The 26552-nt window shown below is 29.8% G+C and overlaps 3 protein-coding genes across 4 annotated transcripts; all 3 read left to right on the top strand.

Annotated features, from left to right (window-relative positions):
* The first annotated feature begins 1087 nt into the window (after window positions 1-1087).
* On the top strand, window positions 1088-7082 carry LOC125824372 (two-component response regulator ORR24-like). 2 transcript variants are annotated; one of them, XR_007442767.1, is made up of 7 exons: window positions 1088-1896; window positions 2425-2577; window positions 2986-3378; window positions 3473-3549; window positions 4296-5519; window positions 5703-5866; window positions 7013-7082. XR_007442767.1 is itself a non-coding variant. In XM_049503742.1 (6 exons), exons 1-6 carry the CDS (start codon window positions 1743-1745, stop codon window positions 7055-7057), a joined length of 2046 nt encoding a protein of 681 aa, XP_049359699.1. In that variant the 5' UTR covers window positions 1088-1742; the 3' UTR covers window positions 7058-7082. The 2 variants fall into 2 exon arrangements, 1 of the variants encoding a protein (XP_049359699.1); XM_049503742.1 differs by lacking the exon at window positions 5703-5866.
* A 3294-nt stretch (window positions 7083-10376) lies between these two features.
* Window positions 10377-26369, top strand: LOC125824682 (G-type lectin S-receptor-like serine/threonine-protein kinase CES101). The gene is made up of 9 exons (XM_049504073.1): window positions 10377-10467; window positions 20764-21123; window positions 21809-21970; window positions 22600-22739; window positions 22932-23096; window positions 23986-24196; window positions 25197-25434; window positions 25674-25824; window positions 26064-26369. The coding sequence occupies exons 1-9, from the start codon at window positions 10377-10379 to the stop codon at window positions 26367-26369; spliced, it is 1824 nt and encodes a 607-aa protein (XP_049360030.1).
* Window positions 10378-16714, top strand: LOC125824371 (G-type lectin S-receptor-like serine/threonine-protein kinase At1g67520). The gene is made up of 8 exons (XM_049503740.1): window positions 10378-10827; window positions 11349-11996; window positions 12291-12438; window positions 12718-12865; window positions 14046-14256; window positions 15038-15275; window positions 15624-15774; window positions 16403-16714. Exons 1-8 carry the CDS (start codon window positions 10698-10700, stop codon window positions 16712-16714), a joined length of 1986 nt encoding a protein of 661 aa, XP_049359697.1. The 5' UTR covers window positions 10378-10697.
* Window positions 26370-26552: the final 183 nt, after the last annotated feature.

The raw sequence follows: 26552 nt of genomic DNA, 5'->3' as shown, positions 1-26552 counted from the left end.
TTATCATATTCAAACTATAAAGAAAGAAATGGTTAAAAAGTGGAGGCATTAAATGATTTCTATAAATAGAAAAATACCTACGGGAATATCATTAAGCATTTATACCTTGAATAATTAACCAAGATCCTTCATTAATGATTGTCCATTCTTCTTCTCGACCTCAACAAGTTTTAATCCTTTTGCAAAATACTTACTCTTTTTTCTATTCTATTATTGATCAACTTAAAACAAAAGAGATAAGAAGTCATTAGAACATAAAAGGAATAAATAAAGGATATGAAAGCTTTGATTAGTTGGCAATCTTGATCTAAAAGGTAAATCTAATTAAGATTCAAGAAAACTTAGCCATAATTTTCGTGACCAATGAATGGCCAAGATTTCTTGAATTGTGAGTGTGTACATATGTGTCACATGGTATCCTTTTCTTAAATTCATAATACATAAAACGTGTCCTTTTTAATTTGATCTTAACTAATATTTATGTCCATCAATTTTGAATATGTAAAAATAGGCACTTAGCTTTTATGAAGTTGAATAATAGACGACATACACATTGTATATGACATAATACAAGTCAATTCAAATGTATCGAATTGTCATATATGATATGTGTGTTTACTTGTTTAATTTTATACACGTTCAAATGTCAACTCGTGCAAACAAAGTTGAAGGACATAAATATCAGTTAATGCTAAGTTAAAGTACATGACATGATACTAATCATCGAGTGTGTGTCATATGAATTATCATTTACAATATAAGTACTTATTTATTTACATATAAATTGAAAAGTATAAATGTCATTTGAATTATTTTATAGGAACGCGATGTTTAAAGACGTTAGCTGAAATTAAGTTATAGAATACGTGTTTATGTATTATGTTTTTTTTTTTAAGGCTACAAAAAAGCTTACTTCCAAAAATGCATGCTTCAAAAAAGATTCTAAGAAAAAGATCATAAACAAACCTCTATTATTCACTTTCATTATATTATATAATATACATATATTCTACTATTTTATATATAACAGACACCAATAAGCAATATTTTATTACCCACCAATGGAATAGAGGGGTGTAGAGGGTAAGCATATTAGGAAAAAAAAAGCAAAAAAGACAAACACAAACAGAAGAAGAAGAAAAAGTTTAGTTGTGATGACTAGAATTTTTTTTTGTATGATTTGTTGTATTGTTGGGTTGTAACCAAGCCATAAACCATCATTGTCCACACGTACAGCTTTATTACTTACTTACTACTACAAACCATTTCAAAGTTCCAATCTTTGATCTATTTTTTGTGTGTTTGGATTTATTGAGGCAATTGGGGTTTATGGGATTTTGATAAAGATTCAAGAAAGTGATTTGTTTTGTGTGTTTGGATTTATTGAGACAATTGGGGTTTATGGGGTTTTGAGAAAATTCAAGAAAGTGATTTGTTTTGTATGTTTTGTGGTAAAGTTTTGAACTTTTTTGTGTGTTTGGATTTATTCTGGCAGTTGGAGTTTATGGGGTTTTGAGAAAGATTCAAGGAAGTGATTTGTTTTGTGTGTTTTGTGGTAAAGTTTTGAACTATTTTGTGCGTTTGGATTTATTCTGACAATTGGAGTTTATGGGGGTTTGAGAAAGATTCAAGGAAGTGATTTGTTTTGTGTGTTTTGTGGTAAAGTTTTGAACTTTTTTGTCTGGAATTCTTGATTTTGGGGTGCAATCTTTTTTTTTTTTGGTGTGTGTGGGTTCAAGAAAATGACTGTGGAAGAAATTAGAGGGAATATGGGTGGTGGTGAAAGGGGAAATAATTATGATAATTTTCCTATTGGTATGAGAGTTCTTGCTGTTGATGATGACCCTATTTGTTTGAAGCTTTTGGATGGTTTGCTCAGAAAATGCCAGTATCAGGGTAAATGCTTGATGCTATGGATCTTTTTTTTTTTTGTTTTTGGTTAATTATGATAATTTGCCAATTAGGTGCTTGATTTCTTGTTTGTGAGGTCTAGTTTTGAAGTAGGTTTTCTGTTTTTATGTGAGAAAAAAACAAAGGAACTCTTTTTCTTGTTTTATCATTGTTGTTTCTTGTTTTCAACACTCAACAGGAGCATTTTAAACTCTTTTACCCTGGAAAATAGGTGTTTCATGTACAGTTTCTATTTGATTTTGACCATGTCCTTTCAATAATCATTGATAGAACAATAAGGGAAATTGGAGTTCTTTTGATTTACTTTTTTGCTTATGCTTTTGCTTTTGTACATATTCAATTCCCAAATTCTCTATTTTGAATCATTTGTTATCTCTCATTTCAAGTTTTACTAGCCTGGATTTTCCTGATTTATTTTGAGATCTTTCTAGCTTTATGAATCTTTTGTAATTTCCTCCTCATGATTGTTGATAAATTGCATTATTATTCTGAAGATCTTTTGTTTTTGCACAGTAACTACAACAAGTCAGGCAAGGATGGCATTGAAGATGTTGAGGGAGAATAGAGATAGATTTGATTTGGTCATCAGTGATGTTCACATGCCTGATATGGATGGCTTTAAACTTCTTGAACTTGTTGGTCTTGAGATGGATCTTCCAGTCATAAGTAAGTAGAATATCTTCATTTATCTTATTTGCATAGATCTATCATTTTCAACTTTTTGTTCCCTTTAGCACTAATGGATATTGTGGGATGAATTGGATCCCTCCACCCTTGACTGGAGTTCTCGGGTTCAAATCCAGGGAATGGAGAAATTCCTGATAGGGAGAACTTACCCTTTTTGATGAGATTACGTGGAGTGAATTTGGATTAGTCAGACCAGTAGATTTTGGATACCATATGGTTAAACAAAAAAAAAGATATGTTTTTTTGCTCCCTTGTGATTCTATATTAGCTTTGAGTAACTAATTGCATTTTGTTTCACTTGGAATAGAGGATCTTTAGGGTAATGTTTGGATTTAACACTTGAGAATTTCTTAATTAGTTGATGTTTGAACTTTTCGTTTGGTCCAGTGTTGTCTGCAAACAGCGATACCAAACTTGTAAGGAAGGGAATCGATCATGGTGCTTGCGACTATCTGGTGAAACCTGTTCGAATTGAGGAGTTGAGGAACATATGGCAACATGTGATCAGAAAAAAGAAGGTTGAGCCTAAGAGCCAGAGCAAGTCTAATGATCAAGACAAATCTTATCAGGTAAGTGGAGAAAGTGGTCGAGGGCAATCACCAACAGGTAATGTAGATCAAAACGGAAAATGTAACAAGAAAAGGAAGGATGAAGAAGATGAGAATGATGAAAATGGAAATGACAATGAAGATCCAACAACTCAGAAGAGAGCTCGTGTCGTTTGGTCCATAGAACTTCACAGGAAGTTTGTTGCAGCTGTTGGTCAGTTGGGCATCGAAAGTGAGTTCTTTAGCATTATTAAGTTTTTCTCCGACTATGCTTGTTATGAATGTTCCCGTATTAAATGAATATTTCTGTCCTATTTCTATTGCAGAAGCTGTCCCAAAGAGGATTCTTGACCTGATGAATGTTGACGGGCTTACAAGGGAAAATGTGGCAAGCCATCTGCAGGCACTAGTCTTATCTCCTTCTTCTTTGTTGTTTCATTTGTTCTATTTGATCCTTTTTCTTTAAATCATTACACAATTAGTGGAGGTGAACAAGGTCAATATTTTTGAAGCACTGGCCAATAAATGTTTCACAATGATGAATCATTTGTGAGAGTATCGGATTTTGCTCCCTCGCCTTGGATTATGCTTTCATGTGGCTAAGAGGGCAAAATCTGATATAACCTTGCTACATACCATGAATGTTCATTAGCAAATGGCTGCAAATAATACTTCGCATCTAGGGATATTTCGTAGAAATTGGAAAGTAGTAATGCAGTAGTGTCTGAATCTAAAACAGCTATATGGTAACATTATCCTGATTAAAATGGAGCTCAATTATCTTAGTTGAGTAATTCAAGAGCATGTGATGAGGATGCACCAGTAAGGAGGTGCGAGAGGTTGGTTGTAGCAAGTGTTAGGAGATGTAGAGGTAGGCTGAAGAAGAACTGGGGGGGGAAGGTGATTAGACACGACATGGTAGAAGGTAAGTAGGTAACTGAAGGGGTGGAGGGGGCAGAAGAACTGGGTGTCTATTTTCTTACAATACAGTGTCGGGTACCTTTATTTTGAGCCGAGGATCTATCAGAAACAGCCTCTCTACCTTACAAAGGTAGGGGTAAGGTCTGCGTACATCCTACCTTCATTGTTGGAAATGAAAAAAATTACAGTTTCAAAATTCTTAATCTGGTTTTCTTTTCTGTTCTGCAGAAGTATAGGCTTTACTTGAAAAGGATCAATTCAGTTCAAACCCAACAAGCAAACATGGTTGCCGCATTAGGGGGAAGGGACTATGTGCGAATGGGCTCACTGGATGGGCTTGGAGATTTTCGAACATTGGGTGGATCAGGACGGTATACTCATGCTGCCTTGTCATCGTACAGTTCAGGGGGCATGCTTGGCAGACTAAATAGTGCTGCTGGTCTGAGCGTGCGCAACCTGGCAGCATCTCAGCTACTCCAACCTAGTCATGGTCAAAATTTGAACAATTCCATTAATGCTTTCACAAAACTGAATCCAAACATTCCGCCTGCTAGCCAGAATGCTAGTTTATTTCAAGGCATTCCTGCATCATTGGAGCTTGATCAATTGCAGCAGAGTAGGTCCTCGGCGCATATTCCTTTGGACGAGTCGAGACTGCTTACAGCTGATGTGCTCGGTTGCTCAAATAACTCCTTATCCAATGTTCCAATTAATACGATGTTGCTTCAAGGGAATCCCCAGCAACCACTTACTGGGGGAGGATTTGCAAATCAGCACTCTCAAAACACGACTCCATTTAGCTCAGACTCGTTCAATACTTGTGTTAATGGATCTTCCAACTTTCTGGAACATGGTAGATGTAATGAGAACTGGCAAAATTCCGTTCAGCTATCGAAGTTCCAGTCTAATTCTTTCCCATTGACTGAATCCTTCATTAACAGCCATTTGCCACAAAATAGTGTAAGGGAAGCGACGACTCATTTACAGAACAGCCCTCTTGATTTTACTTCCACCACCTCAGTTTCTCCTCCTTTTGAAGATTCAAGGGGAGAAATCCAATACCGTCAAAGTATGGCTGGTGCTGTTCAGAGTATGAATCAAACACCATCTCAAGCATGGGCCGATAATAAACAACATTATTCCCACAACTCAAATAATACTTTTGGCAACAACTTAAGGTCTCAGGATCCCAATGATGGTAACATGGCTTCTTTAAGCCACAGCATGAATCAAAGCAATGAGAACTTTGGCAGAAGGATGGACATGTCATTGATTGGTAGATCGAGTGGAGGTTCTTCGACACTCCTGCAGCAAACCGAGCGTGAAAAGTTGACCCCAGATTCAAGGACAAGGTCAAATGAAGACTACCTCTTGGAGCCAACAAAGCAACAAGTTGGTTTTAGTCCACAAGGCTATGACTCCCTGGATGATCTAATGACTGCAATGAAACGGGTATGATTACCTTCTCTAATCTTGAAATGCCCGAATATTTTTTTTTCCAGCATAAACAACATTACATAGAAAACACTAGTTCAATGTAAGATAATTTATTTGAACGAGATAAACCTGACTCCTACGTCAATAGTTAAATGTATAGCTGGATTTTGCATCCAACTTATGAAAACAAATCTGCAGAGGGGGTGATGACATATGTTTGCTTCACCAACAATAGCAACCAATACCACAAAAAGCGGGGCTGAATCAAATGGCTATGTTGGTTATCTCTTCCTATAGCTTCTCGGGATAAAACACTGTTTCCCCTTTGGGATTCATCTGGCACTATATCTGATGTCAATAAGGTGCATACTTATATTGACCTGTACACCTATATGAAGCTATAGTCAATGTCTATTGTGTTCTTCTACTTCCGAGTTCATTGTTCATTTCATCTCTTTTCAAATTGAATCACTCTATTAATCAAAAACAGTAGACTTCTCAACTATTTTTGCTCTTGCTAGTGCCCCAGAAATTCTTGAATTTCTTGCAATATGAGATTGAATGCCATGACTCTTATTTGTAAACCATCAAATCCTAGTTTCCAAGATACCACATCAGTCCAATCACCACTACTTAGGTTATCAGCGTCGCTAAGCTTCACGAATCCACCAATGATAGCTTCTCGGGATTAAACATTGTTTCCCCTTGAGGTTCATCTTGCACTAAATCTGATGTCAGTAAGCTGCATACTTTATCGACTAGAATAACTATATGAAAATACAGTCCATGTCCTTTTTATTGTGTTTCTTCTACTTCTGAGTTCAATGTTCATTTCATCGTCTTTTTAGTTTAATAACTATATTATTTCAATAATAGTGGACCTTTTAACTATTTTTGCCCTTGCTCATGCTAGTGCCCCCAAAAATTCTTGAATTTCTTGCAATATGAGATTGAATGTCATAATTCTTATTTGTACATCATCACTTCAAATCCAGTTTTCGAGATAATGCATCGTCCTATCACCACTTATCTTAGGTTATCAGGGGGCACTAAGCATCAGAATTGAAAATTTTCTTATTTTTGTCAGCGGATTTCACTCATCAGGTTCTTGTTTGATCTACCACCGTTAAGTTTCTGCACTTTGTTCCCTTGATTATGACAAGATTGCAAAGATCCTTGCTTTTATTTCGTCACAAACATAATCAAGAAAAAGAGAAGGAAAATTTTGAAACTTTTGTGCTCTTCATACTGCATTATAAAAGTAAACGAATGCTGGTGCATTATAAAGGATTTTTGCCAGTTATTGAATGCCACAACTCTTCACCACTAGTCTTAGGCATCAAAATTCAAAAAGTTCTCTTTCTTATTTTTGCCTGCAGATTTTGCTCGTTACGTTTGTTTCTCATTACATACATACATTACCAAGAAAGCAAAAGGGAATGAATGCTTTTTGAAATTTTTGTGCTCTTCAGACTGCATTTTAAAGGATTTTTCCTTGTGCAATGCAGGAGCAAGATGGAGGCATGTTAGATGAAGGAACAATATGGATTTAACTATGAAGTTTTCTATAGCTGTCAGTCAGCAAGAAGAGGATCTAGCTAGGTTGCAGCATTACTAATTTTCTTCCTTTTAGGAGTTATAGTGTCAATATGTAGTACTACTCCGCAGGCCTTCTGTTTGCTTATTTTCTTCTGGAAATGATGTTATTGACAGTACCATTTCTAATGTAAATTGCTTGCTGCTTCTTAGCTCGTTGTCCTTCGCCATGACTTCTCCAACATCAAAGCTTTTTTTCTTTCTTTTCATGGCATTCTGCAGATTAATTTCGTGCTGTGATAAAGTTCAGATTACTTAATGTGGTGATAAATCTAATTATATCTTGGAAAAAAGTTAATCTTTCAAAGCTATGTTGCTCGGACTCTTTGAAAATGTTCTGATCCTTCAGAAGTAGTGTATGTGTGGAGGATACGACATGATTGTGGCAATATTTCTGAAGAGTTTGAGCAAATTAGGTTCCAAGTTTATATTTCTATGTTATTTTTTTAATGTTTTTGTACACTCTCAAGAAAGAGTTAATTGCCTTTGATTATAAGAATATTTGTCTTAAACTATCTTCTATGACTTCTTAAATAGTTCACTTAATTGACACTCTACTAGTTGAAACAATAAGGTGTTTATTTAGAAGAAATAATAAATAATATTATATATATATATATATATATATATTATCACAAGATTCTTGGCTCAAGAATAATGAATCATTTTGAATAGTAACTATAACAAAATTATACGATTATTAATGTACAAGAAACATAATATAATAATAGAAAACGAAGGCTATAATTACTAGCTAGCATGGGAAGGTAATAAAAGCAAATTTTTATGACTAAATAAATAGTCTTTTAGTTTAAGCAACTCACTTAATCATAAACCTTTTACCAATTGATTCTAAGTAAAAAAAATTATTATATGAATGAAGTAAGTGAAATATTACTGCAAGTTGTCAAACTCAAAGATTTATAGTTGTTGTGTTTTTAAGTCGATTTAACCGATTGACATGTGAAGGATAAATATTTATTCATGTGTTTATATTAAATTGTATAAATTTATCATAATTAAATATTTAATAAAATGAGAATGTATGTTACTATCGAGTGTGAATAATTTTTTGTCATGTGACGGTAGGTAGTCCACAAATCATAGCATAATGAATATCCAATTTATAGAAGAAAACAACATTGCCCAAATTCCTAACTTGACTTGTTCCTAAAGATTAACTAGTCAATTTATTAGCCATTTTGTCCAATAAATAAAGATAGTGCATCCACCAATAAATAATCCAAAGACCAATTAGTCAATGTGTACTTATTATATTAGACATTTTCCCAATCAAAACAGTGCATCCACAAAAAATCAAAAGGGAAAAAAATACTAGACAATCTTCTTAGTAACATCAAAGAATCAACCACTTTATACCAAGTTTTTTTAGTGAATATAGTTGATTATAGGGGTCAAATAGAGTTGAGTAAGTAAAAGGGTGAGTTAATTATTAATCCACCTAAAAGTTATTTAAACTGAAATAAATTAAAAATGGATCAAAATTTAATCCGTTCAAGTATTATTAAGTTTTAATTTCTTTATTTATTTGTTTATAATTTTTAGTGCCTAGTAAAATTATAATTTTCTTCATTATAGTTGTATATAACATATTAAATAAAAAATTGTATTTTTCTAAAATGTTTTGACAAAAAATTTCATGAAGTAATTTTTTTAAAAAAAAATTATTAAGTAATTTGGATTAGATATCATCTCAATTTTGATGTACTGAAAGGGGTTAAACTAATGTATACGCAGGGTAATCGTCAATCCAAATTTGGACGAATCGAGCGGTTATAGTTTCATGAGCTAATTTGCCTCCTCTATGGTTGATATAGGCAAATTCAAAATTTTAAGTCTATGAGTTGTTATACACATTTTAATTAATATACCATAATAATTCAATTTATAATTGAATATTTATGAGTATTCTTTATATTCTTAATTTAAATACATTATAGGAATAAAAACTATTGCATTCATGTGAACACATACCTTATTGACTAAATCCGTCCCTGCTAGCAGAAGAAAAATCAGAGATACTCAGCTGTCCTACACAATTTATTAAAATTAAAAAATTCAATTAAAATAAATGAAGTATCAAGGAAGATTTTAAATAAGAAAACTTGACTATAATACAAAAAAAAACAAACAAAGGCTTTTTAGATATTTTAGCGTGATAGGAATGGTTTTTGATATGAAAAATTTAGATAACTTTATAATTTTCTACACAAATCTATTTAAAATATCCAATACTTTAGAGAATCTAGATAATTTTTTAAAGTAAATATCCCAAAAAATATATTTTTATCTCATACCAAATTCCTTAATTAATAACATTTTTTATAACAACATAAATATTATGATATATTTAAGATCATAAATTTATAAAATTTTATAATCATATAACAGATATAACATGTTTAATAAATATTGCATTTATAAAAAGAAAAAAACAATAGCAAAATTTCTAACATGACTTATTCCTGAAGACTAGCCAGTCAAACCTTGTATTTATTAATTATTTTCCATTTCCCCAATCAAATACAATGCATCAATCAAATCAAAAGAAAAGAAAAATATGAGACCATCTTCCTAGAAACATCAAGAGTCAACCACAATAAATTAAATTAAATAGATCTGTGACCTAAAATAAAAAAATACCACTTCATACTAGAGGATACTGTAGATTAGCGTCTATTCAAAATTTTATTTAAAATCTATAAATTTTTATATTAATAAATAATAATGATATAATTTATAGCTAAACGTATATAACATTTTATGAATTTTCTTAATATAAATGATAAATGTTATTCTATAATATAAGGTTACAAGTTTTGAAACAATATTATTACTTTTAAAATCACATATTTCAAAAATATTTTATCTTTAAGTTTTTAACTTTATATCGAAACAGATAAGTTCGCATATATTGAAATATTCATATCAATAGTCTATAAGCTTTTCTAAAATATTAATGATTCTTTTAGAAACTAAAAAAAATAATCTCAACTTTTTCCACGCTCAACTCAATTTTGTTTATTTGTGAATTGAGATCGGATTAAATTTGAATTTGCAAATTATAGGGCTCAATTCTAGAGAAGGTGTTCTCAATACAACGTTCTTTTCTCCATTCTCAATGACTCAAATCCGATACTTCTATTTAAGGGCAAAAAAATTCTAGTCATCGCACCACAACTCATATTGCACAGTTAACTCAAATCATGAAACTATATAATATGAAACTCACCCAAAATCATACTTGTTTCAGCCATGGCCTTTTCCTACACTAATATTTTCTTATTTTTCTTCCTCCACCAACTAATCATTTTCTCTAATGGCCAAAATATTACAATTAAGGGAGGTTACTGGCTATGGGACAGTGGATTAATAGCCTTAAACAAAATTGATTTAACTCCTTTCTCTCATTTATTTTGTGGATTTGCTGATATTAATTCCCAATCCAATCAATTAATTCTCACTTCACCAAATTCATTCATACAATTTACAAGCATAGTCCAACAAAAAAATCCTTCTGCAAAATTTTTATTGTCAATAGGTGGAGGAGGTGCAAATAAAACAACATATGGAATTATGGCTACAACACCAAATTCAAGAAAAAGTTTTATTGATTCATCAATAAAATTAGCTAGACAATTGGGATTTCATGGTCTTGATCTTAGTTGGATATTTCCAGAATCAGCTTCAGACATGATGAATTTAGGTACTGTATGATCATCTCATCTAAGAGCTAGTTTTATCAAACAGAGATAACAATTTGAATATTCTTTCCCTTTTCATATACATGATTGACGAAATTTGAATCTAGAGTATGCTTTGCTCTGATATCATTTTGAATTGTGGAACCCTAATTCATATTTTAAAACATCAATATTTAGAGAGTTCCTATTGGTTTAAATTTATTGTGATTTAGATTTACTTTTCATTAATAGTTGAAGTCATTTATAAAATGAGTTAGATTTATTTTTACCAACTAAGATAAAGACTTTAAAACACATAGGCCTTTTATAAGAAAAAAAAGAGAGGGTGAAATACACAAAATAATTTGAATTTGTCCCTAGACAGCTTTGCAAAATGGTCAAATTTCATAATGACGAATTTAAAAGCTTTTGTCGTTAGTCAATAAGATGAGTAAATAATTAATAGCCTTGTAATAAGAGAATTTAATGTAAAAGTTAGACGAAGATAATCTTTTATTTACTTATATAATTATATATTATGAAGGCATCCTTTTGAATGAGTGGCGCATTGCTATCAACACGGAGGCAAGAAACTCCAGCAAAGTGGATTTACTTTTCACGGCAGCCGTTTCCGGTTCGCCCCGAGTCAATGGTTCAATTTACCCGGTTCAATCACTAGCAAAAAATTTAGACTGGATCAACCTAATAGCATACGACTTCTACGGACCAAATTGGTCGCCATCACAAACAAATTCACATGCACAATTATTCGACCCGGTGAACTATGTGAGTGGTAGTGACGGAATCGACCAATGGATTCAACAAGGCGTTCCACCACAAAAAATTGTTTTTGGTATTCCTTTTTATGGATATGCATGGAGATTGAATAATACAAATATTCATGGTCTCAGGGCACCGGCTATCGGAAAATCGGATGTCTACGATGATCCGTGGATGACATATGCCCAAATTAGGGATTTTATAGTGCAACATCGCGCCACGACCATACATGATGATAGAATTATTGGAGATTATTGTTACTCGGAAAATACTTGGATTAGTTACGATGATATTCAAACTGTTAGGACTAAAGTGTCTTATATTAAAAGCAGAGGGCTGCTTGGTTATTATGCAATGGATATTTCAGGAGACACTAATTGGAATTCTCTTCTTTCTCATGCTGCTTCACAAGGTATAAACTAACTCCATTCATTTTGTTATTCAAAAGGATTTATATCTTTTCATATTTAAAAAAAAAAGAAGGTATGTAAGCATTTCAACTCCTTTCAGTTTGATCATCTCATAAACTTGATATGTCACCTTACTGTCACGTGTTCACGACACAAAAAAGACAAATTGAGGTGCTGATCTAGACATACAGTATTTACTTGTCAGTTGATATCAAATTTAAAATGTCGATCTATTATAAATTTATGGATGCATGGCTAAACTATTTGTTTTTTTGTTTTTTTTTTTTAAAATTTAGAAGCTGATGGAGTGACACAAGGAGAAATTGTGAAGAAGAAGAAAAAACTAAATCGACTAGTTATCATTTTGATTCCCATTGGTGCACTACTAATATTGATATTGCTAATGTTTATAATTTGGTATCTTCGAAGGAGACAAGTACCTAAGTTTCAAGGTAATTACTCTTTCCAATTAATTTTACGTGAAGATATTACTATTGAAAATATATTTTTTTCGCCTTAAATTCTAAGGTAATTACGCTTTTCGTCTCATTTTACATGAAGATGTTACCATTTGAAAAATCAAACAATATTTTTTCTTTTTCACTATAACTTGATAAAAAATATGTCGAATGATTAGTTGTTGACTTGTAGTATTAGTTGTCGAATTATTAGTTATTGACTAAATTATGGGGTTTTATTCCTTTTTATATTAGAGTTAGAGAGGAACAAAATGGGAAGCAATAATAAAGCAAGAAAAAGTGGAGATAATAGCAATTTGCAAGTTTTTAGTTTTGATGAGATGAAGGAAGCTACAAATAATTTTTCATTCGACAATAAGCTTGGAGAAGGGGGATATGGACCTGTTTTCGAGGTAAATTCTATCGATATTTGTATTAAATTAATAAATATAAATATTTTACTTTTATATATATTTATTATTATTATTATTTTTAGTTTTGTATAATTAGAAATTATTGGAGCAAAATATTTTTCGAGTCTTGAATAGGAAGAAAATGTGAAACAGAATCATTATGTGGTCACTGTAAAAAATTTCTAATTTGAATTAACATCCTTTTAGCAAAAAATGGTACTAATATTGCTAATTATAAAATTTTCCCTTTATATATATAGCACCTGTTGGGTTAAATAATTCTTTAATGGTCTGGTTAATCATTGTTATTTTTTAATTTAAAACAAATATCTTCAATGATTTTTGGATGGCTTGTGGTATATTTTTAAATTCGAATCAGAAATTTGTGCCAGACTACAAATATATGCATGACATATTTAAAGTAAATTCTAAAAAAAAGAAGAAGGAAATTTCGCAAATAGCCACTAAAACAAACTTAATTAGGCTCTATAAGTATAGTTTGTTAATTAACTAATAAATATTTGCTTATCCGCATAATTTCTCTAAAAAAATATAGGTGGTTGAGAATTCAAAGTGGAAAAATAATTTTAAAGTTAAAATAATGATGGGACAGGTCTTCAAGATGATGAATTTACTAATAGGAGTTGTTAATTAGTAATTAAAGCTATAAATAATCTTTTTTGGGATGCACATGGAAGAAAATGGTGTCATATAAATTCGATGATAATATTCACCGTATTTATGTTGTATGATAGATATTGAGTGTACCTCTCTAAGTAAAATTAGGAATTCAAATTTTATGTCTATTTATTTACCTTTTTAAAAAAAAAAAAATTGTTAACACGACCTCTCTAACTAGTTATTGGTGTTTTCTTTCTTTTCTAAAACTAGGTATACCTAAGTGGTTATTTAGTGTTATGTCTTGTATCTTATTTAGTACTTTTTTCTTTTTCTTTTTTTGTTCTGGTTTATTCTTTTAAAATTTCAATTGATCCCAACATCTTTGATACAAAATATAACTATAGATGTTAAACAATAATTTTTAAAAAGGACATAATATGTTAAAGTGAGAATTTGAAGATTAAACTGTTTAAATTTTTATTTGAGTTCACTTCTGATCTTTATAATAATACATCAATCGTCTCGAAATTCTGAATACGCTTCTTATAAATCTAAATAGGGAATGTTGAGGAATGGGGAAAAAATAGCAGTGAAAAGGTTATCAGAGACTTCATCTCAAGGATTGGAAGAATTTGAAAATGAAGTGATTCTTACTGCAAAATTACAACATATAAATCTTGTAAAAGTTGTGGGATTTTGCATTGAAAATCAAGAAAAAATGTTGATCTATGAATATATGCCCAACAAGAGCTTGGACCACTACATTTACAGTAAGTCATTTTTTTTTAATATTTGAGTTTAACTTGCTTATAAATTATAATATACCAATAAAATTTGTGATGAACTGATAAGTACTCATTCATCCTTAACTAAATGTCTCGAGTTCTAATTTTTCCTTAGTACGGAATTGCCTTTGTTACGGAGTGTTTTACCCTTGATATGGCACTTCTGAAAACTAATTTAATTTTAATCGAGCTCCAATACGAATATGGAATAGTGGCCATGACCCCTGCCCCTCCAAAATAAAAAGGGACTTACCTATACTATGAATTTGGATCAATCAAAAGATAATTATAGGTAAACATCCACTATGTTGTTATTCCTATTAAGTACCAGTATATATTCTTTGATGTTTTATTATGTATAGATGTATGTTCCCTTTTTCCCTTAGGTTCATATTATATGGTGTTTTTAGTTTAAATACACCCAATAAGAAATCATATTCACTCACCCCTAGTAATTAAAATTTAAATAGTATGGATTTTGTTATGTAAAAATAAAGGTAAATTTGAAAGAAAAAAAATTAAATAATATTTTATTATGTAAAAAAATATACTTATTTTGAATTAAATGTAAAAGATAAAAATACCATATAATATGGACCAAAAAGAATTATAAAAATATTAAATCTCTTTGCTTTTTCACGTGTTTTTTAAAAAAAAATATCTAATTTGGATTTTTTTAATTGAAATTCTGACTCTGTCACTATCTCTGAAAAAGAAATGTATATATATGTTTTTTGATCAACTTGATTTGTATTTCCACATGCAGATCAAGTGAGAAGATTGGTTCTAAATTGGGAAAAAAGAGTGCAAATAATTGAAGGCATTATTCAAGGGCTATTATACCTACAAGAATATTCAAGATTAACAATTATTCATAGAGATATAAAAGCCAGCAATATTCTATTGGACTTGCAAATGAAACCAAAGATTTCTGATTTTGGAATGGCAAGAATGTTTAAGGAGGATGAAGTTGAAGCAAATACAAGCAGAATAGTTGGAACATTGTAAGTATTATGTATACCTCGTAAACAATTTTTACACTATCAAATTATTTAATATATATGGGTACGTAAAATAAGCTTCGTAAGTGATATTCCATATTAAGTGATCGAATAAAGTGAAAATATATATTAATTGTTTATAATTAAATGATAGAAGTTTGTATGCAAACATTATATATATATATATATATATATATATATATATATATATATGTATTACTTTGATGTAAATATTTTGTGACTTATCTTATTTTCAAGATAGTAAAATTATTATTTTTATGTGATTTACATTATAATATAAAAATTTGTTTTTATGTGAATTATTTACTTATCATATTTATTTATTTGCAGGGGTTATGCACCACCTGAATATATAAAACAGGGCATTTATTCAACAAAATCTGATGTTTTCAGTTTTGGAGTACTTCTTCTTCAAATCATAAGTGGGAAAAAGAATACATGTTTTTATGGTCCAGATGAACAGCTAAATCTTCTTGAATATGTGAGTTTTCATAATTTTTTTATTTTATTTTTATTAGGCGTTCGATATTTGATCAGTAGGCAGTGTGGAGTATTGTCTTGCTTTTTGTGGGTTTAGACTTGTTGGTATTTGTCATAGTACTGGACATATTCTTATAGTTCTTGCTTTTGATATCTATCATCATCATCTGTTGTTTATTGTGTTTCAATTAAATCACATTTTGTTGTTACTCTTGTTTCTTTGTTATAGGCTCTACATTACTTTCCTTATTAGTTGCTATTTTTTTTTTGTTTTTTCTTACTTGGATTTGTTGCATTTGAGTCGAGGGTATTTTGAAAACGTCTCTCAATCTCCACGAAATAGTGGTAAGGTTTACATACACTCTACCTTTTCCATACTCCACTTGTGATATTTCACTGAATATATTATTATTATTTTGTTGATGGTGTTTGATATTTATATTGAATTCGATTAATTTAAATTGTCAGTTGCATAAGGTATTTTAAATGTATGTGTCTACTTAGTTCAATAAACTCCTTGCTAAAGTTATTGAATTTTGTCGAACTTGTAACATATATTTTTAAGCCAAATGCATGGTTTAACCTTCTTCTTCTTCTTCTTTTCTATGTTGAAAAAAATAATAATACAGGCATTTGAGATGTGGAGAGATGGTAAAGGCATGGAATTTATGGATGAATCACTTGATGACAAAACATCATATTGCAAATTATTAAATTGCATGCAAATTGCATTGTTATGTGTCCAAAAAAACCCATTGGATAGGCCTACAATGTTGGAAGTTTCTAATATGTTGAAAAATATTGCAAATTTAGTGATTGAGTTCCCTAAGAGGCCTGCATTTTCTGTAAAAGAAGATGAAGAAAGTTTGAAGAAATATGGCTTAGTGCAAGAAAGAGAAGAAGTTGATACTGCAACAATTACACAATTGATTGCAAGATGACTGATGATATCAATCCTACCAAATGTTCAGATGCATTTTAGTGGCTTTAATGGTTCGATTCGATTGGTTATTTTAAAAAAAATATGTATATAGCTTTGTTTTGTGAATTTCTAACTGGTATTCGATATTCATATTGGAGTATGACTAATTCAGATACGTTTATTTCTCCATCTGTTCACTTTTACTTGTCACTTATTCCTAAAATAGATTTTCATTTTTATTTGTCACTTTTGACATATCAAGAAAACACAATTATTATTTTTCATGTTTTGCCCTTAGCATTAAATACTTGTCTTGTTTTCTTTCATTTGATCTTTTCTTTATCCCATTTTCATAAGAAAACTCAATAATCTTTTTCTGAAAGCTTTTTTTTTTCCCTTGACAACTACTAGTATAATTTTTCTTTCCTTCTTGTTTAAAGGCAAAATATATATAAATATATATATATATAAAAAGGCAAAATATTTAGGATTGATTAAGAAAATACTTCTTTAAACAAAAACTTTACAACCACAACAAGAAAAATGTAGCAATTAAGGCCCAAAAAAAGTTGAACTGGACTTGGTGGGGTGTGCCAGGCCCATGCAATGTTGAGGGTAAAACATAGAAAAAAAGTAGAACAATTCACATATAGCAAACATAAAAATTATATTTGTATGTTATAACTATAGTTTGCATAATTGCGCTTCATAGCAAACATAAATATGTATATTTCACTATACATATACAAAAGAAAGCAGTTGTATAATCTGTTTTTGTTTTGGTAGACATATACACAAATCAATTGTATAATATGTATTTGTATAAAGCGAGAAAGAGAGAAAGACAAAAGAAAACTGGGCAAGGGAAGATCGTATTTTGTATAATCATAAGTGTATAAGACGAAAATATATGCATTTGTATTTGTATATACAATTTTCTCTCACTTTATACAAACATAAATGTAATGTATACACTTGTGCTTGTATAAAGTGAGAGAGGCGAGCGAGATCTGGGAGAGGTGAGAGAGGAGAACGAAAAAATATGTATATATACAATTTTCTCTCGCTTTATACAAACACAAACGCATTTTATACATTTGTGTTTGTATAAAAGCGAGAGAGGCGAGGGAGACTGCTAGCGAGAACGAGAGTGGCGAACGAGATTCACCAGGAGAGAGGCGAAATAGCAACAGTTTGCTATGTGATACAATTAAATCAAACTATATTTATAAGTTATAACATCAAGATATGTCAAAAGTGAAAGGTAAAAATGAAAACCTATTTTAAGAATAAGTGATAAGTAAAAGTGAACGAAAGGAATATTTCCTAGCGAGGAACCACTTGACATGAAGTTGTACAATATAGAGTGGGATTTTACAAGAATTTATGATTCTTTATTATTTTTGGTTAGAGGCAAACTCAAGATATAAATTTAATTAGTTGAATCTTTAAATTTTTTAGCATTATACTCATTGTACTTTAAAAATTATGGTTCAAATTTAATATTTATTAAAGTTTTTATATAATTTTCAATATTAACATACATTATATTTATACTCCTTTTCGAAAATATGTGGGTTGAGTGACACATGAATTGCATCTGTTACTATTATTATATATTATCTTTTAATGATATATATATATATATATATATATTAAAAATTAAAAATTAAATTATTTTCTCGTAAATTTCTGTGATGATAGAAATTTACATCATAACTTGGGAAAACAACAAACTACTTTCTTTTGTGTTATCGTCCTTGCATGCTGGACTTTTTTTCTCAATCATTAGTCGTAAAAGTTTTACAAAAACACGTCAATTTTTCTAAATTGATGTGACATTTTCCTTTTAATATTTCTCGCAACAATTATTTTTGGCAAATATCTATCACATATAGAGTATTATAATATTATCGTTATATTTTAATTATAATAATAAGAATAATAAAATAATTGTTAATAAGGTTTGAAAATTAAATGGTAGTGATTCAAGTTATTTTAATTGAGTGTAGGTGACAATTTTAATTGACACTTCTCGTCAATGATTTCGTCTTGTCCAAAACTCAATTTTAATTGACACTTCTTGTCTATAATTTTATCGTGTCCAGAATTTAATTTTAATTGATACTTCTTGTCAATAATTTTGTCATGTCCAAAATTCCATGAAGAAAGAGAAGAAAAAAACACGTCAATTTTTCTAAATTAATGTGACATTTTTCTGTTAATATTTCTCTCAACAATTTTTGTCAAATATCTATAATATAATATACGGATCATTAACATAAAATAGGGCGTGAAAGAATTTTTCGGTGTGTAAGTGTGAGTAATATTTACAGTAAACTTGGTAAAATCATTAGCGCTTAAAATACTTTATTTTTTTTTAGGAAATGATATTTAAAAATTGAATTTTTAAAAAAATGATATTATTAGATCTCCCATGTATGAAAATAAAAATCTCTTATAAAAATAACATCAAGAACTAAAAGTAAATTCATGTACTATAGCATACGAAAACAAGTCATGATCACGTATCACTAAAAATTCATGTACTATAGCACACGAAAACAAGTCATGATCACGTATCACCAAAAATTCATGTACTATAGCACATGAAAACGTTAAATTTGATCTTCCTCCGCATTGGGATTTGTTTGAACTTGAAAATTGGTCTGTTTGCCCCTCGGGACCAACTCATGTCATTAATAAGGTCGTAACGGACGTCCATGAAATTTTTTGGCCAAAAATAAGTCGGGATCATGTATCACCAAATATCCATGGATTATAATACACGAAAACGGTTAATTCGGTTTTTTCCGCAGTGAGGCTCGTTTGAGTTAGAAAACGTGTATGTTTGCCCCTTGGGACCAACTCATGCCATTAATATGGTCGTAATGGACGTCCATGAAAAATTTCTGCCAAAACAAATCGTGATCACGTATCACCAAAAATTCATGGACTATAATACACAAAAAACAATAAATTTGATTTTTTCCACATAATGGACAACTATTATTAGAGGGAGGGAGTAACAAATTTGTATAGCCACCTATATTTTTTGACATGCCTAAGAATACAATTTATAAAAAAATTTAATTATATGAATGATGTGACACGATTAATAAATATTGCATTTATAAAGGAAAAAACATTAGCAAAATTGCTAACATGACTATCGACATGGGTTGTGGTGCACTGGTGAGAGTGTTTCACCCTTAACCAGAGGTCTCGGGTTCGAGTCCTGGGTATGGAGAAAATCTTGTTGGGAGTGCCACCCCCGAATTGGCGCTGCAGAGCGCGATTCGAATTTAATCGGAGCTCCAATATGGACTTTGGACACCGAGTGGAAAGCCAAAAAAAAATAATCTAACATGACTTATTCCCTATCTGGTCAATAGTCAGCCACTTCACACTAGAGGATGTTGTAGATTAGCACGTATTTAAGATTTAAAATTTGTGAATTTTTATATTAATTTTAAACTAATAGATAATAATAATAATAATGAAATTCATGATTAAATATATATAAATATTTTATAAATTTCTTAATACAAATGATAAATGTTATTCTATATTTTTAAGGTTACAAGTTTCAAAAATTTGTAGTTATCCAAATATTATCATATTTAAGATTACATATTTCAAAAATATTTATTTCTTAAGTTCCTAAACTTCATATCAAAATAAATTTACATAAATTGAAACTGAGGAGACATCAAACATATTTATCAATATCAATATTTTATTAAAAAAAATATTATTTGGTCACCTAAAATATTTAACTTGTGGTCGGATTAAATTTAAATTTACGGTCCAATTTTGGAGAACAATAGGATTGTTTTCATTCTCAAAGGTTTACTTTTAATGAAGGGCAGAGAAAAGTCCAACTATTTCTGTCCACTCAAATCCTGAAACTATATTATATATATAATATATAATATAATAATCTCTCACCCATAATCATATACTTACTAGTTTGAGCCATGGCCTTTTTGTATGCTAATATTTTCTTATTTTTGTTCCTCCAACTAATCATCTTCTCTAATGGCCAAAATATTACAATTAAGGGAGGTTACTGGCTAAGGGAGAGTGAATTATCCTTAGACAAAATTGATATAACTCCTTTCTCTCATTTATTTTGTGGATTTGCTGATATTAATTCCCAATCCAATCAATTAATTCTCACTTCACCAAATTCATCATTCATACAATTTACAAGCATAGTCCAACAAAAAAATCCTACTGCAAAAACATTATTGTCAATAGGTGGAGGAGGTTCAAATAAAACAACATATGGAGTTATGGCTACAACATCAAATTCAAGAAAAAGTTTTATTGATTCATCAATAAAATTAGCTAGACAATTGGGATTTCATGGTCTTGATCTTAGTTGGATATTTCCAGAATCTGCTTCAGACATGGCAAATTTAGGTACTGTACGTGTCGTCATCTCATCTATGAGTTTCATTTGCTAGAGATAAATGATTGATGAGATATTTGTCTGCTTTGATATTATTTTTAATTAGTTAATTTCTCATATAGTCACTCAACTAATAGTTATTATCTTATAAAGTCATTTTTTTCAAGGAGATTGAATTAAGCATTAGTTGAGTTGCTATATAAAAAATCAACACAATTTTGAATTGTATGACCTTACTTTCATATCTTAAAACATCTATATTACTCCCTCTATCCAACAATAGTTGTGCACTATTCTAAAAATAGTTGTCCAGTTTAAAAAATCAAGAAATAATTTACCTTTTGTGTCTATTTTACCCTTGCTATGAAATACTCCTATTTATCATCTAACACATTTCTCAAAACATTAAATTTAACAAAGTCAAAGGATAAAATAGTAATATTACCCCTATTGTTTATTACTCTCTCCGTCCTTTTTTATATATCATCCCTTTCTATAAATAGTTGGTCCATAATACTTGTCATTTCATAAAATCAATGCATAAATGACCATATTATTCCTTTTTACCCTTGTGAGTTATTAGCCTTGAAAATATACATTTGACCAACTTAGAAAAGCTAAGTAAATGATTTATGTTCATCGATTAAATGAATTAATCAAATAAATACATTTCAACATGTAGGCCCTTTGTTGGAGATTATTGTTATTCAGGAAATACTTGGATTAGTTACGATGATATTCAAAGTGTCAGGACTAAAGTTTCTTATATTAAAAGCAGAGAATTGCTTGGTTACTATGCATTTGATATTTCAGGAGACACTAATTGGAATTCTCTTCTTTCTCATGCTGCTTCACAAGGTATAAATTAACTCCATTTCACGATTATCTTCATATATATATATATATATATATATATATATATATATATATATATATATATATATTTATTTATTTATTAAAAAACGATACGTACACGATTTAGATTTAACTTTGAGGATGCACATATTTAGATATTTTTACTCTGTCAGTTGAATATTTCAACTTAAAAAGTGATTATCTAGTACCTCTAAAATTATGTGTCACGTCAGTGTCTAATGTTCACGAATAAAGACAAATTTAGGATTTCTAGAACATGAGTACACCACTAAAAAAATAAAGTAAAATGTGTATTAAGTGAGAATTGATTTCTAAGTAAACAACTCAACATATATTCCACCAAATGCACCATTTATTGTTCTTACAGCATAAATGTCAACAAATAATATTATATCAGTTTTAAAAAATATTACAGAGTAACCACAAGTTCACGTGACCCATTTTAGGATATAAATATGTTGCTCTTCACAAATTAAAGTATCTAGATGTGCAGTGTTTGCTTGCTAACAAAAATCATGTTTGAGTGTCGATCTATGTATTATATCTGCAATTAATTTATGATTGACTCAAATATTTGTGTTTTTTTTTCTCTTATTATTTTTTTAATTTAGAAGCTGGTGGAGTGACACAAGGAGAAATTGTGAAGAATAAGAAAAAACTCAATCGACTAGTTATCATTTTGATTCCAATTGGTGCACTACTAATATTGATATTGCTAGTGTTTATAATTTGGTATCTTCGATGGAGACAAGTACCTAATTTTCAAGGTAATTACTCTTTCCGATTAATTTTACGTGAAGATATTATCATTAAAAAGTCAAACATATATATATTTTTTACTCTAATATTTTCAGATATTTTAAGAATATGTGAAATTATTATTAACTGAATTTAGGAGTGTTATTAATATTCTTCTTTTTATTTTTATTTTTTTATATTAGAGTTAGAGAGGAACCAAAGGAACAAAATGGGAAGTAGAAATAAAGCAAGAAAAAGTGGAGATAATAGCAATTTGCAAGTTTTTAGTTTTGATGAGATGAAGGAAGCTACAAATAATTTTTCATTTGAAAATAAGCTTGGAGAAGGTGGATATGGACCAGTTTATGAGGTAAATTCCATCGATATTTATATTAAATCAATAAATATAAATATTTAATTTTCATATATATTTATTTTTTGTTTAGTTTTTTTTAATTAAAAATTATTGGGTAAAAATATATTTTGAGTCTTGAATATGAAGAAAAGATGACATTGACCAAGTCAATAATAACTAGGAGTAAATGATAATTGAATAATTGGGGTTATAAATATTAAGGATAAAATAAAATTAAACATGATAAAATACGATATTATATTTTAAACTAACTAAATGAAATTAATGACGGGACACTAGAAGATGAATTTACTAATAGGAGTTGTTAACTCGATACAATCCTTAAAGAATTTTTTTATTAGGAGCAGGAACGGAGCTAGCAAGAACTGATGTTTATTCAAATTTTATTCACAAAAAATTACACTATTTATATGATTAAAATTATTTTTTGTTTATATATAGTAGATGTTGAACCTCTTTCGGCTTCTTGTGTTTACTTCTTCATATTTTAAACTCTAAATAAAAATCACAACTACGCCAATGATTAGGAATGAATTTTATTAAAATAACTTAACTAATAATACTTTGAAATTATAAATTTGACTACTACTACTTTATATACCTATTTAATATTAAGTGTAATATTAAAACAAAAGTAATAAAACTCTCTTAATTTGATAAAATAGATAAGTATATAAGAAAAAAATATCTTTAATAAAAGGGCCAAATAAAATGAAACGGGCAGCAGTAAATAAGAATTTTTTTTTTAAAAAAAAGTATAAGATATATGCTCAATAATAAAAATCTTTAGGTTGCATTTGGTCAAATTTATCTTTATATCTACTTCTTCGTAATAATGCTTTAATCTTCTCAAAATTTTGAATTTGCTTCTAAATCCAATTAGGGAAAGTTGAAGAATGGGGAAAAAATAGCAGTGAAAAGGCTATCAGAGACTTCATCTCAAGGATTGGAAGAATTTGAAAATGAAGTGATTCTTACGGCAAAATTACAACATATAAATCTTGTAAAAGTTGTGGGATTTTGCATTGAAAATGAAGAAAAAATGTTGATTTATGAATATATGCCCAACAAGAGCTTGGATTACTACATTTATAGTAAGTCATTCTTTTCCCTTCTTTTTTTCATGTTATTTTGAGTTTAATTTTTATACATCATAATTTTTTTTTTACATTATTGTATAATTTAAAAGACAACGATTGTGCAGAGAAATGTAAAAATCGTATGGGCTATCTATGCATTTATTAAAAAAATAATCAGTATTTGAAAATTCGTTAAATAATTGACTATTTTTTTTATGATATTATTAGAATATGTGGCTATTTAAAATTAGAAGTCGTGAGAATGATTTTTATCTTTCAATTTTACCCTAAATTAATTTTATATTATCAGGTTACATTTACAAACATGTAGCTTGCCTTGTTTTAACGATTACATATTTCATTTCTCATGAAGGGTTACAATAGGGATCTTTTGGATGGCTTGATAATGTTAAATTTCTTCACGCTAAAGATATTTTTTGGTAATTAATGTGTGTGGGTGGGTGGGGGTGGGGGTGGGGTGGCGGGGGTGGGGGGTGGGGGGGTGGTAAATAACTGTGCTTAGCCCCCACCCATCTATTATGCACATTAAGTGGTGAAGATTGTTATTCGTTGTCACGGAACCTACTTGATTCGTTGTAGACTGCTTTCAAACCCTACCGAACTAAGAGTCTCGCTTTAGTCTAGCTATCGCATAGGGGTAACTGGCTGGCAGAGCTATGCTGCTTCGAGTTTCGCATGGCTAATGGCTAATGCTATACCATGACACTATGTTGTGCCTACACTAACGTGACTTACAAACAACGCTGGCGCTATATAACCATATAGGCAAAACTCGGACCACCTCCCTTCGCTTCAGAGTCTTAGCACAAAAAGTTCATTATATTATCATTTAATATAAAGTATTAATTAACATCTCTTTTTATTTTTTATTTTTTAATTGACCTCCTTCTTTCTTTAATTGACAGGCACATGAGATCAAACTCCAATTTTCTATATACTAACAATTTGTATTTATATGTTTTTTGATCAACTTGATTTGTATTTCCACATGTAGATCAAGTGAGAAGATTAGTTCTAAATTGGGAAAAAAGAGTGCAAATAATTGAAGGCATTATTCAAGGGCTATTATACCTCCAAGAATATTCAAGATTAACAATTATCCATAGGGATATAAAAGCCAGCAATATTCTATTGGACTTACAAATGAAACCAAAGATTTCTGATTTTGGAATGGCAAGAATGTTTAAGGAGGATGAAGTTGAAGCAAATACAAGCAGAATAGTTGGAACAAAGTAAGTATTATTTATATTCATATAATTTGGAATGAAATCTAATTATATACATTCATTAAAAAAAAATATTCAGTATCATGTTCACATAGGGCTTAGGAAAGGGTCAATGCATTAAAAGATGTGTTGTAGGGAGTTTATCCTGAAACTAACATGTAACATCAACGACTGATTCCACAACTCGAATCTTAATAATTATATTCTTTACTAATATTATTCATTTAATTTGTAATGTGTTGTAGGGGTTATATTCCACCTGAATATGCAATTGAAGGCAGATATTCAACAAAATCTGATGTTTTCAGTTTTGGAGTACTTCTTCTTCAAATCATAAGTGGAAAAAAGAATACATGTCTATATGGTCCAGATGACAACTTAAACCTTCTTGAATATGTGAGTTGTGATAACTTCACCTATTATATTGAGATTTTTAATAACTTAATATAAGAAAAAAAATACTTACTAAAATATCAGAAAATAAGTAAGAAATATTTTCTTCCCTACTAAACACACCTTATATGAGATTAATAACCTGAAAATAAGACAAATATAGATAAAAATTACACTGATAATGCATTATTTTTTATTTATTATTATTATTATTGATAATTTATTTAAAAATAATAATACAGGCATTTGAGATGTGGAAAGATGGTAAAGACATGGAATTTATGGATCAATCACTTGATGATACAACACATTCTTGTAAACTATTGAAATGCATGCAAATTGCATTATTATGTGTCCAAAAAAATCCATTGGATAGGCCTACAATGTTGGAAATTTCATCTATGTTAAAAAATATTGAAAATTTAGTTATGAGTTCCCCTAAGAGGCCTGCATTTTCTACAAGACAAGATGAAGATCAAGTTGGCAATATTCCAAATGGGGAATTAGACATTGACAATGCAACAATTACACAATTGGTTGCAAGATGATATATGCTACTCTTTGCCATGTATTTAATCTGATTAGCAGGTAATTTGTCTTATTTTAGAAATTATGAATCCCAATTATTTATGGATGTTGACTACCTTGTCGTATTTATTGGTGATTTGATTAATTTAAATTTGGGAAACTTAAAGAAATCACACTAGTTTAGGAGCTAATTATTTAGATAC

Source organism: Solanum verrucosum, unplaced genomic scaffold, assembly GCF_900185275.1.
Source record: "Solanum verrucosum unplaced genomic scaffold, falcon-dt-bn FXZP01000022.1, whole genome shotgun sequence".
Lineage (NCBI taxonomy): Eukaryota > Viridiplantae > Streptophyta > Magnoliopsida > Solanales > Solanaceae > Solanum > Solanum verrucosum.
The sequence above is the reverse complement of the archived record's forward strand: the minus strand, read 5'-3'. Positions and strand labels throughout refer to the sequence as shown.

Bases quoted from the DNA above. Each gene is read 5' to 3' on its own strand.
- LOC125824372 (XM_049503742.1), top strand. From the start codon at position 1,743: ATGACTGTGGAAGAAATTAGAGGGAATATGGGTGGTGGTGAAAGGGGA. The intron at 2,578-2,985 runs GTAAGTAGAATA...CGTTTGGTCCAG, and splicing joins GATGGATCTTCCAGTCATAA to TGTTGTCTGCAAACAGCGAT. The intron at 5,520-7,012 runs GTATGATTACCT...TGTGCAATGCAG, and splicing joins TAATGACTGCAATGAAACGG to GAGCAAGATGGAGGCATGTT.
- LOC125824682 (XM_049504073.1), top strand. From the start codon at position 10,377: ATGGCCTTTTCCTACACTAATATTTTCTTATTTTTCTTCCTCCACCAA. The intron at 21,971-22,599 runs GTATAAATTAAC...TTTTTAATTTAG, and splicing joins TTCTCATGCTGCTTCACAAG to AAGCTGGTGGAGTGACACAA. The intron at 23,097-23,985 runs GTAAATTCCATC...AAATCCAATTAG, and splicing joins GATATGGACCAGTTTATGAG to GGAAAGTTGAAGAATGGGGA.
- LOC125824371 (XM_049503740.1), top strand. From the start codon at position 10,698: ATGGCTACAACACCAAATTCAAGAAAAAGTTTTATTGATTCATCAATA. The intron at 11,997-12,290 runs GTATAAACTAAC...TTTAAAATTTAG, and splicing joins TTCTCATGCTGCTTCACAAG to AAGCTGATGGAGTGACACAA. The intron at 15,276-15,623 runs GTAAGTATTATG...ATTTATTTGCAG, and splicing joins AGCAGAATAGTTGGAACATT to GGGTTATGCACCACCTGAAT.